Consider the following 15,889-nt stretch of genomic DNA (forward strand, 5'->3'; position numbering starts at 1 on the left):
ACATAAGAGTCTGTTAGCAGTATGTGTCTCTAACCCCAGGGCTGGAGGGGACGTGGAAACCAGCAGCTCACTGGCCGTGGTCGCTGAAATGTTCTGCAGGTTCAGTGTGAGAGTCTTTTAAAAACAAGATGACGCAGCTGAAACAGCTCAGTGGTTAAGGACACCGGCTTCCTTCCACGGAACCTGGATTCAGTTCCCTGCACCCGCGTGTGGCTCCCACCCAGTTTCAGGGATCCTAAGACCCCTTCCAGACTCCTCAGGCAGGTGCACAGACATACATGCAGGCAAAAGACTCAGACACATAAAACGGAATAAAATTCACAAAAATAGAAGACACTGCACCTTGACCTTTGGCCTCGACATGGACATGCGTGGATGAGGGAAAGCACACACAACTCAAGTAGGAAAATAACTTTTCAGCCAGGCTCACGGGAAGGGTGACCAGTACCTGCACGTGCAGGATGTAGAAGGTCCTTGGGTGGGAGCCTCCCTCTCCCTGCTGGGGCACCCGGCCCTGCACCCCTGCTTGCTTTGTCGCACCTTCCTTGCTACACGCAGAATGGAAATTCCTAGCCTTGGGAGAGGCTGCAATTTGTGTCTTGCCAGATTTTCCAAACAGAACTTGGGCTCCAGGAGAGGTGCCCTCTCCTCCTGAGAGCCTGGCTGGGGGTTCCTCCCAGGCCTACACTGGTCGCCCCAACTTGGGTACCACCTCTGCTGAATTACCTCTGCTCTGCTCCCAGCCTGTCCCGGGATCCCCGAAGTGCAGGAACACCCCCGGCTCTGACAGGCAGTGATCCCTGTGGGCAGCCGGCGGTGGCTGTGGAGAAGGGAGGGGCTTTTTTCTGTGGGGTGACTCAGCCCGCTGTCACTGCAGTGGGCGCTGGGGTTTGTGACGAACAAACTGCCATTTCCCCTTCTTGGTTTCCGGGGATACTGTGGTCAGAGGCACGTGGCGACTCCCTACTTAGATCCGGCCACTTCCTGCCTCTTGTTTTCTCTGCATAAACTCACCTGCCCTGTGACACAGGCCACCAGCATCACCAGCAGCAACAGCAATGCAGAAAACTATTTTTCCCTACTTGTTAGCAATGTTCATACTCCCACTTTCCCTGCCCATCCTCCTCCTTTCCCACCCCAGGAACTGAACTCAGGGCCTTGTGTAATCTCAGCACTATGGGAGGCAGAGGCAGGTGAGTTCAAAGTCAGTCTGTTCTGCAAAGTGAGTCCAGGACAGCCAAGGCTACATAGAAAAACCATGTCTTGGGGAAAAAAAAAAGGTGTCCTTTAGTAGCTGGATATATGGCTTCATGGTAGAGAGTGTGCCTGACGTAGTCAGGGCCCTGGACCCCAAAGTGTCATTCAAGAGGCCCTGGTGCCACCCCCCTGGACTTCTTGTGTCTCATTGTCAGCACATTGCAACCCCTAGTGCATTCGGGAGGCCAGGCTAGGACCACTGTTCCCATAAGACGAAACTGAGGCTCTTTTGGGGTGCTGCGTTACAGCACAATGCCCGGAAAGCAGCCCACAGATCAAGTTCAGCCCCTGGCCTACTTCTGCAGCAAGGTGTACTGACAAAGACCAGCTCTGCTGTTTGCAAGCTGGGGTGCTAGGCCCAGCACTGGGACGGAGGTTGTCTGGCCTGTGCAGCTGCAAGTGTTTCCTGTCCGTCATGATGGGAGGGTCGTACGTGGGAGCAGGGCTAAGATGTGGGTCTCAGGTGACCTAGAGCCGGGTTGTACAGTCTGCAGGGAGGGGTGACTTTTCCCAGTCCTAGTTTGGCCATTGGTTCCTCGTGGCCGTTTTTCTGTGAGTTAGTGACTGTGCTGAGTCAGGGCTGGTGGTGTGTTGGAGAATGTGGGTGATTTGCTGGGGTGCTGCAGTGAGCCACAGCTGCTTTTCCTGTGGGTGACCTAGATGGGGTGAGTGTGTGCTCTGGCTGGGCGGTCTTGGCAGAGGGTCCTTTGCTGACTCCTGTGTCCCTCCCCCTCCTCCCTCTGTCCTGGGCAGGCATCCCTGAGAACTCAAAGGTGGAGGGCCCTGCGTTCACAGATGCCATCCGCATGTACCGCCAGTCGAAGGAGCAGTACGGCACCTGGGAAATGCTGTGCGGGAACGAGGTGCAGGTGAGGTCCTCAGCAGTCACCTGGGGGCCCTAGCCGGTAAGGCTGCAACAGGAGTGGGGTTCTGGGGTGCAACAGGTTTGGGAAGAGATGGCAAGGGCAGATTTGGGAGAGAGACCCTGTTTATAAAGCCAGTCTTGGCTACTTTGTGGGTTCTTTTTCCCCTAACCTTTATCACCCCCCCCCCGCCCATTTCACCCCTTAACACTAGAAAGGAGAGAAACAGATAGAGGAGAGAGAGGAAATAGAAAAATCCCTGAGTCTAGTTTCTTTCCTTCTGGACCTTCTTTGACCATGACTACTAACAAATTGCAAACGACCTCCTTAAACAGCCACCAACCCCCACCTAGTAGGACTCTAGCATTTACATACTCTCTGAAAAGTTCCCAGAATTCCAAAATCACACAATTGCGCAAACTGTCTGCAGCTGGCAAAACCATACCTCAGCTAGAAGATGAGGCAAATCATAGCTGCTGCTAAGCAGCCCCATATCCCCACACCCGGGATTAAAACCAAAACACTTATTTCTGTGTGTGTGTGTGTGTGCAAAGATTTATTTATTATGTATACAGTGTTCTGCCTGCATGTACACCTGCACACCAGAAGACGGCACTAGATCTCATTATAGATGGTTGTGAGCCGCCATGTGGTTGCTGGGAATTGAACTCAGGACCTTTGGAAGAGCAGCCAGTGCTCTTAACCTCTGAGCCATTTCTTCAGCCCTTTTTCTGTATCTTTAAAAAAAAAAAAAAAAAAAAAAAAAAAGCCAAAATTCCAGAATTTTCACTACATCTGTTAATCTGTCTGCACGTGTCCGTGGGTGCTAGGGGTCAGGGCAGCTGTGAACAAGATGGCTACAGCCCCTTTCCCCAGGAGACAGACAGCACCCAGGCAGATAAGTCTGACAACTATAGGGTATGTTTGGGAGCTCGTGCCACAGAGGTGTGGCGGAGGCCCAGAGGAGGGTCCTTGAGTGGCTGGAGAAAGGGACAGAGAAACAAGCCGGGTGGATAGGTGCTAACCCCTGCCCCATCTCTTGCCTCTTGGCCCTAGATCCTGAGCAACCTGGTGATGGAGGAGCTGGGCCCAGAGCTGAAGGTGGAGCTTGGCCCACGGCTGAAGGGAAAGCCTCAGGAGCGGCAGCGACAGTGGATCCAGGTGTGTGGACTGGGACCCCTGGCAGGGACGTGGGAAGCCGGCTGGTGCTCTGGCGTCAGCTTTGCCCTGATGCCTCTGTTGCACCCGTAGATCTCGGACGCCGTGTACCGCCTGGTGTTTGAGCAGGCCAAGGTGAACTTCGAAGAGGTGCTGTCTAAGCTGCAGTTGGCCCGGCCGGCCATGGAGGCCGTCATTCGCACCGACATGGATCAGATTATCACCTCCAAGGAGCATCTGGCCAACAAGATCCGAGGTAGGGGCAACGGAAGCCACCGTGCGGGTGCTCGCACGGCTCTCCAGGGCCAGGCCAGCTTCCCCATCGCCTGAGCCATCACTTGCCTCTCATTCTGCTGAACTATCAGAATCAAATCCAAGTCCCTCTGACTCCTGAAAATCCTTCTGTAAGTTTTATTTCTGCGCGTCCAGCTTTGATGCTGGCGGTGCTGGGATGGAACCCAGGGCCTCATCAGCCTGACCAGCACTCCCACCAAGCTGCTGCATCAGCCTCTTTTTACTGTTTGAGACAGAGTCTTTCTTGTTACTCTGGCTAGACTTGAATCTGAGAGTTAAGCTTTTGACCCTAGCCTCAGAGTTTGAAAGCGGAGATTTTTATCTTTGCGGTTCAAACCTCTGTCCATCCTTGGCCAACCCAGGTGTGGTGACACGTCATGTCCCCTTGGAAATGCTTAGTTTCTGTAGGCTGCGTATGCTCCTTTAATTATGCGCCTTGTGTTCCTCTGACACACAGAACTAGCAGGTGGTGGTGGACCAGCCACGTTCACTGGGAGGTTAATGGGATACTGAGAGTTGACGTTAGTTGTGTGTGATGAGTATTATCTGGGCAGAGGTGGGGTAGTCTGCAGAACACCCCCTGTGGGAAAATGCTGTGGTTGGAATGTTCTAAAGAACTGGATGGAGAGAGCAAGGGCAGGGGTCAGCTTCCATGAAGTTCACTGGATCCACTGAAGCACCTTTCTTACAATTTTTCTCTTCTTTTTCTTCCTTCCTTCCTTCCTTCCTTCCTTCCTTCCTTCCTTCCTTCCTTCCTTCCTTCCTTCCTTCCTTCCTTTTTCTTTTTTCTTTCTTCTTTCTTCCTTCCTTCTTTCCTTCCTTCCCTCCTTTCTCTCTTTTTTCCTTCCTCCCTCCCTCTCCTTCCTTCTTTCTTTTGTATGTGTGTTTGTGTTTGTGTGTGTGTGTGTGTGTGTGTGTGTGTGAGTGAGAGAGAGAGAGAGAGAGAGTGAAAGAGAGACATCTGAGGCTGGCCTCAAGCTTGTAGCTTTAAATATGTAGCAGAGGATGCCCTTAAACAGATTCTGATTCCCCTGCCTCCACCTCTGGCGTGCTAGATGGTAGACCAATTTCTTTGGTTTTGATTTTTGTCTTTACTGATTCCTCTTTGAGGAATTTCCTCAGTGAGCTCACATCATCAGCACCTGTAGCAGCAGCTTCTCTGGCATCCAGGAGGGAGGGGCTGGGGTGGACTGTGTCCCAGGCACCACCCACCAGCAAAGTCCTCCCTCTCCCCACACAGCCTTCATCCTCCCCAAGGCGGAAGTGTGCGTGAGGAACCACGTCCAGCCCTACATCCCATCCATCCTAGAGGCCCTGATGGTACCCACCAGCCAGGGCTTCACTGAGGTGCGGGACGTCTTCTTCAAAGAAGTCACGGACATGAATCTGAATGTGATCAACGAGGGTGGCATTGACAAGCTGGGAGAGGTGAGACCCGGGCATGGGTCTGGTCCCCCTGAGCATCTGCTGTGTGTCTCGGGTGGGCTGCCTTTTCTCAGCATCGACAGAGACCAGAGGCAAAGCTGCAGGGCCAAGCGGTCCAGTCCAGCAGAGGAAAGCGTGCTAGAGGAAAGAGTGCATAGTTTTGCTCTGTACCATCAGCCTTTATGAAGCAAGATGGTTGCTAAGGTATGAAAGGAATTAAGGTGAGAGAATAAGTGGAGGAGGCAGGGAAAGCAAGCTTCAGGTGTGATCTGTGTCACTTACAAGGCCTCAAGCATGGGCCTTGCCTCTGTCCTGCTGCTTCTCCTGACCTAGCTCTCGGGGCGAATATCTTTCTATAGTCCCTAGTTGGCTATAGCGCCTAGAGTCTGTCTTGAACTTTAGCCTCTTCCTTCAGACTTAAAGTTTTTCCCAGACAGTAATAATCAGAAATTGAGAACCCAAAGGATCTTAGAAATCCCAGTGAGATGACTACTGATTTGGGGCCTGAAGACAATGATGCTCAGAGAGAGACAGAGACAGGGAGAGAGAGACAGAGTGGGAGGAGAGAGAGAAAGATAGATAGAGAGAGAGAGACAGAGAGGCCGTTTGCCCAAGGTTGCCAGCACCCAGAGGGGATGAGAGCTGTCTTCCAGTGCCTGGGTTGGTCTTTCTCCTCAACACTGTGATGTACTGCCTTCCCGTTCCCTCTCCCTTCTCTCCTGGGCCCACCTAGGCTTGCCCTAGTGGGCACAGTTTCCAGGAGGCCACCCCCAGGTAGCTGGCGCCAGGCCCAGGCAAGGTGTGGGTATGTGGGGGCCGTTTAGTCACCCCTGTGTCCCTGCCCCCGCAGTACATGGAGAAGCTGTCTCAGCTGGCGTACCACCCCCTGAAGATGCAGAGCTGCTACGAGAAGATGGAGCCTCTGCGGCTTGACGGCCTGCAGCAGCGCTTCGACGTGTCCAGCACTTCTGTGTTCAAGCAGCGAGCCCAGATCCACATGCGAGAGGTGTGTCCCCGCTCTCCTGTACCCTGCTGGCCGCCTTCCATGACACCCGTCCCCAGGAGAGGGAGACCCTTCTCCCCTTTGCTGCTCCTCAGAACACCTTTGCCTCTTGCTCACCTGGCTGACTCTGGCTACCCAGCAGGTCTCCTTAGGACCCGCCCCATCCCCAGTTGTCCTTGCCACCTTGCAGTCCCTTCTGCCATTCACCTGCATCTAGGCACCCAGCGAGCATACAAGGCACAGAGCACCCGACTCCTCTGTGACAGGCCTGGGGTTTGGGGGAGGGACTGGCCGAGGATGCAGGAAGGGGCCGCGGCCACCCTGGAAGGGTCTCGTGAGCCCTTCCGTGTGCCTTGTAGCAAATGGACAACGCCGTGTACACCTTCGAGACCCTCCTGCACCAAGAGCTGGGGAAGGGGCCCACCAAGGAGGAGTTGTGCAAGTCCATCCAGCGGATTCTGGAGCGGGTGCTGAAGGTGAGCCTGGGCCCGTGGGGCTGGCACCCTCCCGCCAGCCAGGAGAGCCCCTGACCCAGCGTCCCTCCTGTGTCCTTCCCTGCAGAAATACGACTACGACAGCAGCTCTGTGCGCAAGAGATTCTTCCGGGAGGCGCTGCTGCAGATCACCATCCCCTTCCTGCTCAAAAAGCTGGCCCCCACCTGCAAGTCGGTGAGTCCCTGCCTGCCCCAACCCCGGGACCGGCCGAGGGTAAAGCCTCTGACCCTTCCCTGCCTGCTTCCCCGGCAGGAGCTGCCACGCTTCCAGGAGCTGATCTTCGAGGACTTTGCCAGGTTCATTCTGGTGGAGAGCACATACGAAGAGGTGGTGCTGCAGACGGTCATGAAGGACATCCTGCAGGGTGAGCAGGGAGGGGCAGCGCCGAGGGGGCAGCAGGCGGCGTTCGTGAAGGTTCGGGAGGGAGGGGCAGCGCGGAGGGGGCAGCAGGCGGTGTTCCTGAAGGTGCAGTGGGGGGACAGGGTGGCTGCCAGCTTGGGCTCTGGGCTTGAGTCGCACTCTCGAAGCAGGGAGGCCCGGAGGGAGGCCCAGTCAGACTGTGGTGGGGGTGGGAAGGGGCCCAGGACACCAGGTCTGCTAGGCTGGTCCATGCTGAGTGCCCGGCGGCGTCTCTCCTGTCCTGCAGCTGTGAAGGAGGCCGCAGTGCAGCGCAAACACAACCTCTACCGGGACAGCATGGTTCTGCATAGCAGTGACCCCAACCTACACCTGCTGGCTGAGGGCGCGCCCATTGACTGGGGCGAACAGTACGGTGACGGCGGTGACGGCAGCGACGGCGGTGACAGCCCCCGGCCCTCCGAAGCAGCCACCCTCACAGAAAAGCGCAGGCGTGCCAAGCAGGTAGTGTCCGTGGTCCAGGATGAGGAGTCAGGGCTGCCCTTCGAAGCCGGCTCTGAACCGCCATCGCCTGCATCCCCGGACAGTGTCACCGAGCTCCGAGGCCTGTTGGCCGAGGATCTGCAGGCCGAGAGTCCCCCACCAGCCAGCCCCCTTCTCAACGGGGCCCCTGTCCAGGAGAGCCCCCAGCCCATGGCAGTCCTGGAGGCCTCCTCACCGCCAGCCTCGCCCCTCCGGCATCTCCCAGCTGGAAAGGCTGTGGACCTTGAGCCCCCTAAGCCCAGTGACCAAGAGACTGGTGAGCAGGTCTCTAGCCCCGGTAGCCGTCCCCCCATCCACACCACCACTGAGGACAGCGCAGGCGTGCAGACGGAGTTCTAGGCATGGCCTCCAGGCTTCTGTTGGACTCTGCGCCGGGCTGCTTCTCCTTGGGCATCGCAGCCTCGTCTCTGGGGAGGGGCACACCAGCCGGTGCCTTGTGGGGGAGGTGGCTGGGGTGGTGTGGCACCTCCAGAGGTCTGGCCTACCAAGTCACTTTATGGGGTTCAGTACACCTGTTACTGCTCCATTTTCTGTGGGCTGGTCTCCAATACTGGGTCTGGTTTTGAGGGTTTCCTCTTTGTGCAAGGGGCTGGGGAGCCCCTCCCCCCATCCTGCCCTCGTGTTTCCCTCGTGGTAGTTCTTGATGGAGGTGGGTGAAAGCATTGGCACTGTGACTCAAGTCTAGGAGGCTGGTATACTGTCATCTCACTCTGGGGCTCCTTGGCACCAATGTGACGAGGTGGAGGCCCGGTTTGTCCTGGCCCCTCCCTGCAGGCCCCAAGGCTAGACTTTTGACTGGACACTGCTTCACTTTGCTGGCTTTTGTTGTGGGAGGGTGGGGCTTGGGGAGTCTTACAGGGGAGTGATAAGGGGCCTGTGATGGAATGACAAAGAATGTGTTAGTCTGTGCAGAGGAAGTGTCCTGAGGAAGCTTGGGAGTGTCTGACTGAGGCCAGAATGGCAAAGTGAAGGTAGTTGGAAGCTAGTGTCTCAGGTGCTCAGTGCTCCTATCCATCGGCCTGGCTCCCCAACCCCTTTGGGCTGACAACTGCTCATTGGCAGGGCATGGATGTGGGCTGGAGGAGCTCCCGAGGGCCATGGCTCTGAGACACTGTTGACCATCGTTGGCCTCTGCAGCCTCCAGTCCCGTGTCACTTAACCCTGGCAGTTCCAGACCCCTCTTTCAATGTCCTTGTGAGCTGTTTGGGTTTGTCTCCTCAATCATGAGGTTTGGTCAAACCAAGGGTGACTCGGCTGGATGACCCTCACCTTGGGCCTCCCACACTCAGCTGCTGGGGTTGGGGAGAGCAACACAGAAACTGCCTCTTCAACGCTCACAGGATGCAGTCCCCGCCCAGCCGTGTGCTCAGTGGATCTGCTCCCCAGATACAGGCCTCAGACCCACAGGAAGCAGCTGGTGCTCAGGGACACCCAGTCCCCAGCTCCACTCCAATGTGTACTAATTTCTTTGATGCTCTCTAGTGCCTTGGGGGTTTCCACCATCCTTCCAGATATGGTATGAAGAATCTATGCAAACTGTGTAAGCTTCTGCTCATCAATAAATGCTTTATTTAATGCTGTTTCCTCATGTGCTGCTGGGGTCAGGGAGACCTGGGCCAAGGGTGTCTAGGAACCCCACTCAACTCGGCCTTCGTGGGCTCATCACATGAGCTGCTAGGTCCCTGATCTGTGTTCCTGCAAGGTGTGTACATGTGTGATGTCACATGCTGAAGGCGAAGGACCTCAGATCTCATCCACCTTGTGTTTTGAGATGAGGTCTCTCACGAGCCTGGAACTCACCCATTAGGGCAGCCTGGCTGGCTGGTGAGCCCCAGAGCCCATCAAGTGGTAGCATTTGCTGAGCACATGCTTTAGGTCATATACATTATCCTGAGGAGGGCAGAAGGGCATCATGTCACATGGAACCCCTCATCGCTACTGGTGGGGTGAACCCCCATCTCAGATTTGACATGCCTTCAGCTGCCTGGCAGCCCCCTTACCTAGGGTAATCACTGCAGGGAACACAAGCCATCCCAGGAGTAACAGCTGTTTATGAATGAGGCCCCACCCTGACTGTTCCCTTGCCCTCTGTTGAAGAGGGTGCTGCCTGCCTCTGCACTGAGTAACGTCTCTGCTGCCTTCCTTCTGGCCCAGCTCTGGCCAGATGGTGGCGGAGTGGTCCTGCACAGCCCACCCCTTCCCAGGGCTATCGCCCTACCTCAGGCCAGGACGGCTGGTGCATTCCGCTGATATGGACTGCCTCCACAAGGAGCAGAGTGCTGGCTGTAGCACTGAGGCTTGGGCTAGTAACATGGATTCCTGAGTCCTGCTGGTGGCAGGGCCACCCCCATACCCTGGACCTCGACCCTATCCCGCAAGGCTCCATCACCAGCAGATCTGCCCCGTCTCTCGTTCACTGTTCCGAATAGCTAGGAATACCCCACCTGCCTGCCCAGAGCTCATGGCAGTGGGGGGAGGGGTGGCAGGTGGTGGCAAGGGGCCTATGGCAGTCTTGCCCTAGTCTGGGGAGTGTGGGTAGGTGGAGTCCAGCAGGGGTGAAGATGGTGGCAAGAGAGGGCCGGGGCTGGTGGGTGGCTGTGCGCTCAGCTGTTGTGGTAGATCCGGAGGCACTGGGCGATCTCCTGGCGGCACAGCGGGCAGGCGCGCAGCGGCTGGCAGCACCGCTGGCAGCAGCAGACGTGGCCACAGGTGAGGAAGACCATCTGGGCCTGCGGGGAGAGCGACATCATCGGTGGCCTGGCTGCCCGCTTCTCCTGGCCAGCGTGACCGCACCCCAAGCCCCAAGGAGCACGCCAGCCCGTGTAAAAGCCTAGTCAGGCCCCTTAGCAGTTTTCTGCCTGTTTCTCTGCGGATTGAGATAGCATTCAAGTACCTGCAATCCAACAGGCCTGTCCTGCACTTCATGCTAGGCCAAATGCCCTGAGCTGCCTCCACTTCCCAAGTGCTGGGAAGCCAGGCGTGCCCCACTGGGGGCTCTCAGCCTATTTGTCATTATTTTGTGGGCATGCACTTGTCAAACCCTGATGCCTGGTCCAAAACAGCTTCCACCCTATAGGTCAGTGGCCTTGTATGTGCACCCTGACTTTGCCTTAGCCTGACCCCTTGGCACACGCATGTCCCGAGAAGTCTGCAATTGCTTCAAAGTCAAGGAATTGGGAGTCACTTTAGAGCCCGGGGACAGGGCCTGGTTAGAGTTCTAACTGCTGAGCCCTCTGCCACACAGCATCCCCAAGTCTTCGAAGGTCGGAGAGCTCGCGAGCTGCCACCGCGGCTGCCTCATTTATTTACTTATGTGCGTGTGACGCGCGTGTAGCTACTCACGGAGGGCAGGTGTTGGTCGGATCCCCTGAAGTTGTGAGCCACTAACATGGCTGCTCTGGAAGGGCAGCCAGCAGTAGGCCTCTCTCCAGCCCTTTCTCGGTTTCTTGAGGCAGGGTCTGGCCCTCAGGCTCACAGGCTCCCGGCCACCTCACAAGCTGGGACTGCAGGTGTGCACCACCTCGCCCAGGCCCCTGGCTGCTCTCTACGTCTGAGCCCTCGGTGGCTGTGAGGGAGGATCTGGGCTTTGAGCACTGCCATGTTGACTTTTTGCAATCAGTGTTAATTTTGCAACAATTTAAAAAAGGCTTGGCAGGGAAAATCGTGTTCTTGGTGAGTCATGATGGGGGAAATTTTCCCTAATATAGTTAATAAGCTGAAGGAAAAGTCCTTCCTCTGGGGAAAAACAGCCTGTAGAAAATGCTAGCATTGGGCGGATCTGGGTCATCGAACAGGGGTCACTTTGGTGTCCCGTGTTTTGGGTTCTATGGCATCTCCCCAGACTCACCTCACGTTCCAGGCACACGACGCACTCCGAGGTCGGCATGTTCAGCTCTGCCGGGGGTGCTGACGGTCTCACTGACTCAGGGGCTGCAGAAGGCTCCAGGACACCAGGGACCTCATTCGTGGGCAGTTTCAGCTCTGAGGAAGTCAGGAGTACAAGGCTAAACCAGGGACTCATCCCCAGATGATCCCTATCCCTAGAAGATCTCCTGGCTGTGCACACCCCAAAGTGAGTGGTCTGGGGGCAAAGGAGGGGGTGCCTCCATTCCAAGGGAAGGAAAGGCTCTTTTCTTTGAGCCTCATTCATTCCTAAGTCTCCATCTGTGAGATGGGAGTGAATTCTCTGCCCTGCGACTGTACCCTCTGCTGTGGATCCTTCAGAGCTCAGAGATGAGAGAGGCCTCAGAAACCTGAGGCTCCCAGAGAAGACATCACTTGCTTGGGACCCTATCACCACCCAGTGGTGGAGCCACAGGACAGGAGCTCTCAGCTAGTGGCTAGTGGCTTCCCAGGAAACAGGATGGGTCCATCAGGTGATGACAGAATGGGGAACACCCCAACTACGCCTCCCTATTCCCTGCCCTCCCCCAAACAAAGCCCCCTCTGTGCCCAGAGCTCTGCCCTGGGGCTATAGCCCCTAGGTTGTCAGCCACAGCCCACACACTCCAGTGCCTCTAACCAACCCTGGAAAGAGCCTAGACTCAGTACCTGGTTGGACCCTGGCCACATCCAGCAGGTCCCGGGCTCTCCGTAGGATCTCGTGTTGTAGGCCTGCTTCCGAGACGCCCACCTGTGGCAGAGCAGGGAAGAGCAGACCAGGGGCTGAGGGCAGGTCTGAGCCCGGGCGGGAACCAGCTCTTTAGCACTAAAGCGCCACACAGTGCCATGCCCATATGCCTCATCCTCCGCCTCGGGCACCTGATGGAAACAGGAAGCCTGGGCCTTGGGGCGGCATGAGGCAGGGCAGAGCCACCGCTGTGTGGGTGGCTGACTCCGGCCTGGGTGGAACATCATTGTGGCAGAGCAAAATCTGTAACGTACGTTGATTTACTGAGTGTGTCGGGGGCAGGGACTGCTCAGACAGTGCCACCTACACCGACCCTCCTCTGGACCCTGAACACCCTGTCACTGTACGTGGTGAGGTGAGGACAGAGAGCTACTGAAGCAGCCATGCCTGAGCCTCACAGTCCCGCCCCAGTGTCTGAGCACACGGCCAGAACCCTGCGGTGTCATGAAGTCCTTCTGAGCCTGGCCCTGCCTCTGTCCTGGGTGGAGGCATCTGTCCAGGGTGGATCAGTTCCATGAAAGGAGCTGACACTGTGGTCAGGATGTAACTGGAGCTCAGGCAGTGCTACAGCTATGAACGTGACACCATGGCACAAGCTGACGCTGACCTGTGCTGGCCCTACAGGTGCAGATCCAAACTTCAGGACCCACAGTCCTCATTTTCTTAGCTAATGAGAGGCTGAGCACACAGGTAAGTGGAGGCAGAGGGGGCAGCGGCTCTGGCCATGAGATGCACAGAGACCCAGAGTCACCTGATTTGGACAGACCTGGACTCACCAAAAATTGAACAGAACATGCATCAACCCTTCGTCACATTGGGTCCAGGCCTGGTCGGCCTTTCAGATAATGGCTGCCCACCTTAGCCAGGTCCTCAGGGCTCATTCGGCTCAGCATGTCCAGTGAGATGCGGTGGTGGGCGAAGATGGGCAGGTAGTGCTCGGCAGACAGCTCTACCAGCAGGGCCACCAGCTGCCGCTCCATGCCTTCTTCCTGCAGGATGGCCCCGGGGGCAAGGCCAAGGGGGTCAGGAGGGAAGGAACAAGATCCACTGGCTTCAAGATGGGACAAGCAGTATGTGACACAAGCGTATCCTTGTGCTTTCCCCACAGGAAGCTGTGTGTAAGTGCACAGAGATCCACCCACGAGGGAGTTCACTGCTGTTCTATGCCTGTTCAAAACGCATCAGGAGGGAGCTGGCAACAGAAGCCAGGCTACACACCCGGCACACGCAGGCCCCTGAAAACACTGGGGAGATGTGTGAGCATGGTCTGGAAGCTGCCCATCAGTATTTACGGGAGAAGAGCAAGTCACCAGAACTGTATGGACAAGGCTCAGTGGTCGACAGAGCTTACTCCTCTTGCAGAGGGCCCAGGCTGATGTCCAGCATCAACATGGTGGCTCACAACTGTCTGTAACCTTAGTCCCAGGGATCTAAGCCCTCTGCTGATCTCATGGATACCAGGCATACAGGCTGTGCACAGACACACAGGCAGGCAAACACTCGTACACATAAAACAATAAAACAATAAAGGAGAGAGACTTTGAGAAGACACTCCATGCCAGCGTCCAGTCATTGCATACACATACCCGCACCCATGTGCACACCCACATACCATGCATGCACATATAAAACACAAAAATGCAAGCCAGGGGTGGTGGCACCCTCCTCGAATAAGAGCACTCAGAAGGCTGAGGCAAGAGGATGGTAAGTTCAAGGGCAGCCTGGGCTACACAGTGAGATCATCTCACAAAAACCCAAAATAAGCTGTCTGTGGCACACACTTGAGTCTTAGCACTTAGGAGGCAGAGGCACATGGACCACTGTCAGTTCCAGTCTAGCCTAATCTACACGGCGAGTTCTAGGACAGCCAGTGATACAGTAAGACCCCACCTCAAAAAAAAATTGTGTGTTAGGCTAGGTGTGATGGCACACACCTTTAATCCTAGCACTTAGCAGTCGGAGTCAGGGAGATCTCAGAGTTCCAGGCTAGCCAGAGCAATAGAGAGCTTGTCTCAAAGACAAAATAAAAACTGTGTGTGTGTGTGCGCGCGCGCGCCACATGTGCAAAAAGGAAGTTTAGCCATGTCTGCCCACCCAGCTGCACAGCTCACAAGTTTCCTCTTGCACAGTAGTGACCAATGTCTTGCTCTCTCTCCTCAGGGTGAATACTCACTTTCTCTGCGGGGAGCTGCCACACTAGAGTCCCGGTGCAGCGTTCCCTAGCTGGGCTGGGCTGAGGTGCCTCTAGCCCCTCTGGCTTCCAGGCTAGATGAGTACCAAGGTCCTTACCTGCAGCTTTAAGGACAAAGGCTTCTGGTTCAAGAGCCGTTGGTATTGGATGAGCCAGTAATTTTCCTGCTTCGTTTCACTCTTGGCTTCTAATTCCGCCTGCCAAGAACAGAAGTCAGCACCATTAGCTGCTGGTTAGCTTCTGGTCAGGAAACAGAGACTGTCAGACCACCATGTTGCCTCCTGTGCTCCTCCAAGTGTGCGTGACTTTCCCGTGCACCTGCTATCCTTGCTTTAAGGCACAAGGCAAAGACAGAAGCTCAGCTGCGCTCAACCGCTGTGGGAGTGAGCATGGTGAAGAGCAGCGAGCTGCCTACGGCCACACATGTGGCAAGGGGAGCCTGCTCCTGGCCTCCTGCACTAGGCCTCAACTCTCTACTATCTCTGAGAGGGATGCCTTTTGGTCTGTTTACGAGACAGCAAAGTCTTGTGTAGAGTCTCTGTCCCCAACAAGGGCAGGCCTTCTTCTGGATGCCAGGCAGGCGGCTATAGGACCTTCAGGACTTCTGAGGAGGGCTGTTTTGCTGGACAAGGCGGACATACCAATGGCAGTGAGGTCCTCACTCTGCCATTTGGGAAATGTTAGTAAAGGGCCGTCCTGGGTGGGTGCTGTCCTAGGTGCCGGGATAAGGCAGTGAGCTAGCGATTCTGATTGGGGATCACCATAGCCACTGCAGCACTGTGGGCCATGCTGGGCTGTACACGGGAAAGATGCCCTCTCTTCTCCCAACTCATCGGGCCCAGGGTCACAGCAGGACCGGGCAGGCCTGTCTACCTTGTGCTTTAGACAGATGCGTCCCCCAGCTGCTCAGTGTCTGGCTGCCTCTGGTGTCCTCCTGAGAGGGCCAAGAATGCTCCTTTTCTTCTTAAATTTGTGTGTTACATTAATTTACTGGCACGCAACCCCACCCCACACCAGTAATGTCCAGGGAAAGGTCAGAGGACAACTCATGGGAGTTGTTACTCTCCTCCCACCATGTGTGTCCCCAGTTAGAACGCAGGTCACCACGCTTGACAACAAGTGCTCTTACCCGCTGAGCCACCTCACCCTCTATTCTAGTTTTCTCTGTACTGTATATTTTTGAAATAGGGTCTTGCTGTCTCCACACTGGTCTGGGATTCATGATCTTCCCCCATCAGCCTCTGAAGGGCTGGGATTATAGCCTAGCACTATGCCAGGCAATATTTTCCTTCTGTATCCATAGTCCTGACTGGTATGCAGGTGCCTCCTCCTTAGATATGTGGCTCCCACGTCTGCTGAGGGCAGGGACATCACTCACACTAGTGAGGCACTTTGGGGAATGGGTCACTTTGGATGGGCGCAAAACACATCACTTGGGCTGTGCGCACCCCGTAGGAGCTGGCTTCCCTCTTTTCAGCTGACGTGGGATGGAGCTGGGGGACATTTGAGACATTCACAAGATAGGAGTGACCCCATCTTTTCAGGCCTGGCTGGCGGGCCTCGCCTTGGTCCTCAGTGGGTAGGTACCCACTGGGCTGGAGTGGTGTCTGCAGGCAGGGCTCAGCCCACCTGATATACACCTCAGTAAAAGGCAATTGGAAACAAACAGGGTG

General features: G+C 55.9%; 2 protein-coding genes across 4 annotated transcripts in view; one reads left to right on the forward strand and one right to left on the reverse strand.

Annotated features, from left to right (window-relative positions):
* Positions 1 to 8,970, forward strand: part of Niban2 (niban apoptosis regulator 2) — a 67,262-nt gene extending 58,292 nt beyond the window's left edge. For both annotated transcript variants that reach the window (XM_060389952.1, XM_021661892.1), the window contains 9 exons: positions 2,011 to 2,126; positions 3,177 to 3,281; positions 3,372 to 3,534; positions 4,813 to 5,000; positions 5,848 to 6,003; positions 6,360 to 6,476; positions 6,562 to 6,669; positions 6,748 to 6,859; positions 7,142 to 8,970. In XM_060389952.1, the coding sequence (XP_060245935.1) occupies positions 2,011 to 2,126; positions 3,177 to 3,281; positions 3,372 to 3,534; positions 4,813 to 5,000; positions 5,848 to 6,003; positions 6,360 to 6,476; positions 6,562 to 6,669; positions 6,748 to 6,859; positions 7,142 to 7,734 (1,658 nt within the window). In that variant the 3' untranslated portion in view covers positions 7,735 to 8,970. The remainder of the gene's footprint in view (positions 1 to 2,010; positions 2,127 to 3,176; positions 3,282 to 3,371; positions 3,535 to 4,812; positions 5,001 to 5,847; positions 6,004 to 6,359; positions 6,477 to 6,561; positions 6,670 to 6,747; positions 6,860 to 7,141) is intronic.
* The window catches only part of Lrsam1 (leucine rich repeat and sterile alpha motif containing 1), a 39,725-nt gene continuing 32,772 nt past the window's right edge, over positions 8,937 to 15,889 (reverse strand). For both annotated transcript variants that reach the window (XM_060389954.1, XM_060389953.1), the window contains 5 exons: positions 14,315 to 14,413; positions 12,883 to 13,014; positions 11,947 to 12,028; positions 11,243 to 11,376; positions 8,937 to 10,124 (listed from right to left, as the gene is read on the reverse strand). In XM_060389954.1, coding sequence (XP_060245937.1) covers positions 9,999 to 10,124; positions 11,243 to 11,376; positions 11,947 to 12,028; positions 12,883 to 13,014; positions 14,315 to 14,413 — 573 coding nt within the window. In that variant the 3' untranslated portion in view covers positions 8,937 to 9,998. The remainder of the gene's footprint in view (positions 10,125 to 11,242; positions 11,377 to 11,946; positions 12,029 to 12,882; positions 13,015 to 14,314; positions 14,414 to 15,889) is intronic.

Source organism: Meriones unguiculatus, chromosome 8 (genome assembly GCF_030254825.1).
Source record: "Meriones unguiculatus strain TT.TT164.6M chromosome 8, Bangor_MerUng_6.1, whole genome shotgun sequence".
Taxonomy (NCBI): Eukaryota; Metazoa; Chordata; class Mammalia; order Rodentia; family Muridae; genus Meriones; species Meriones unguiculatus.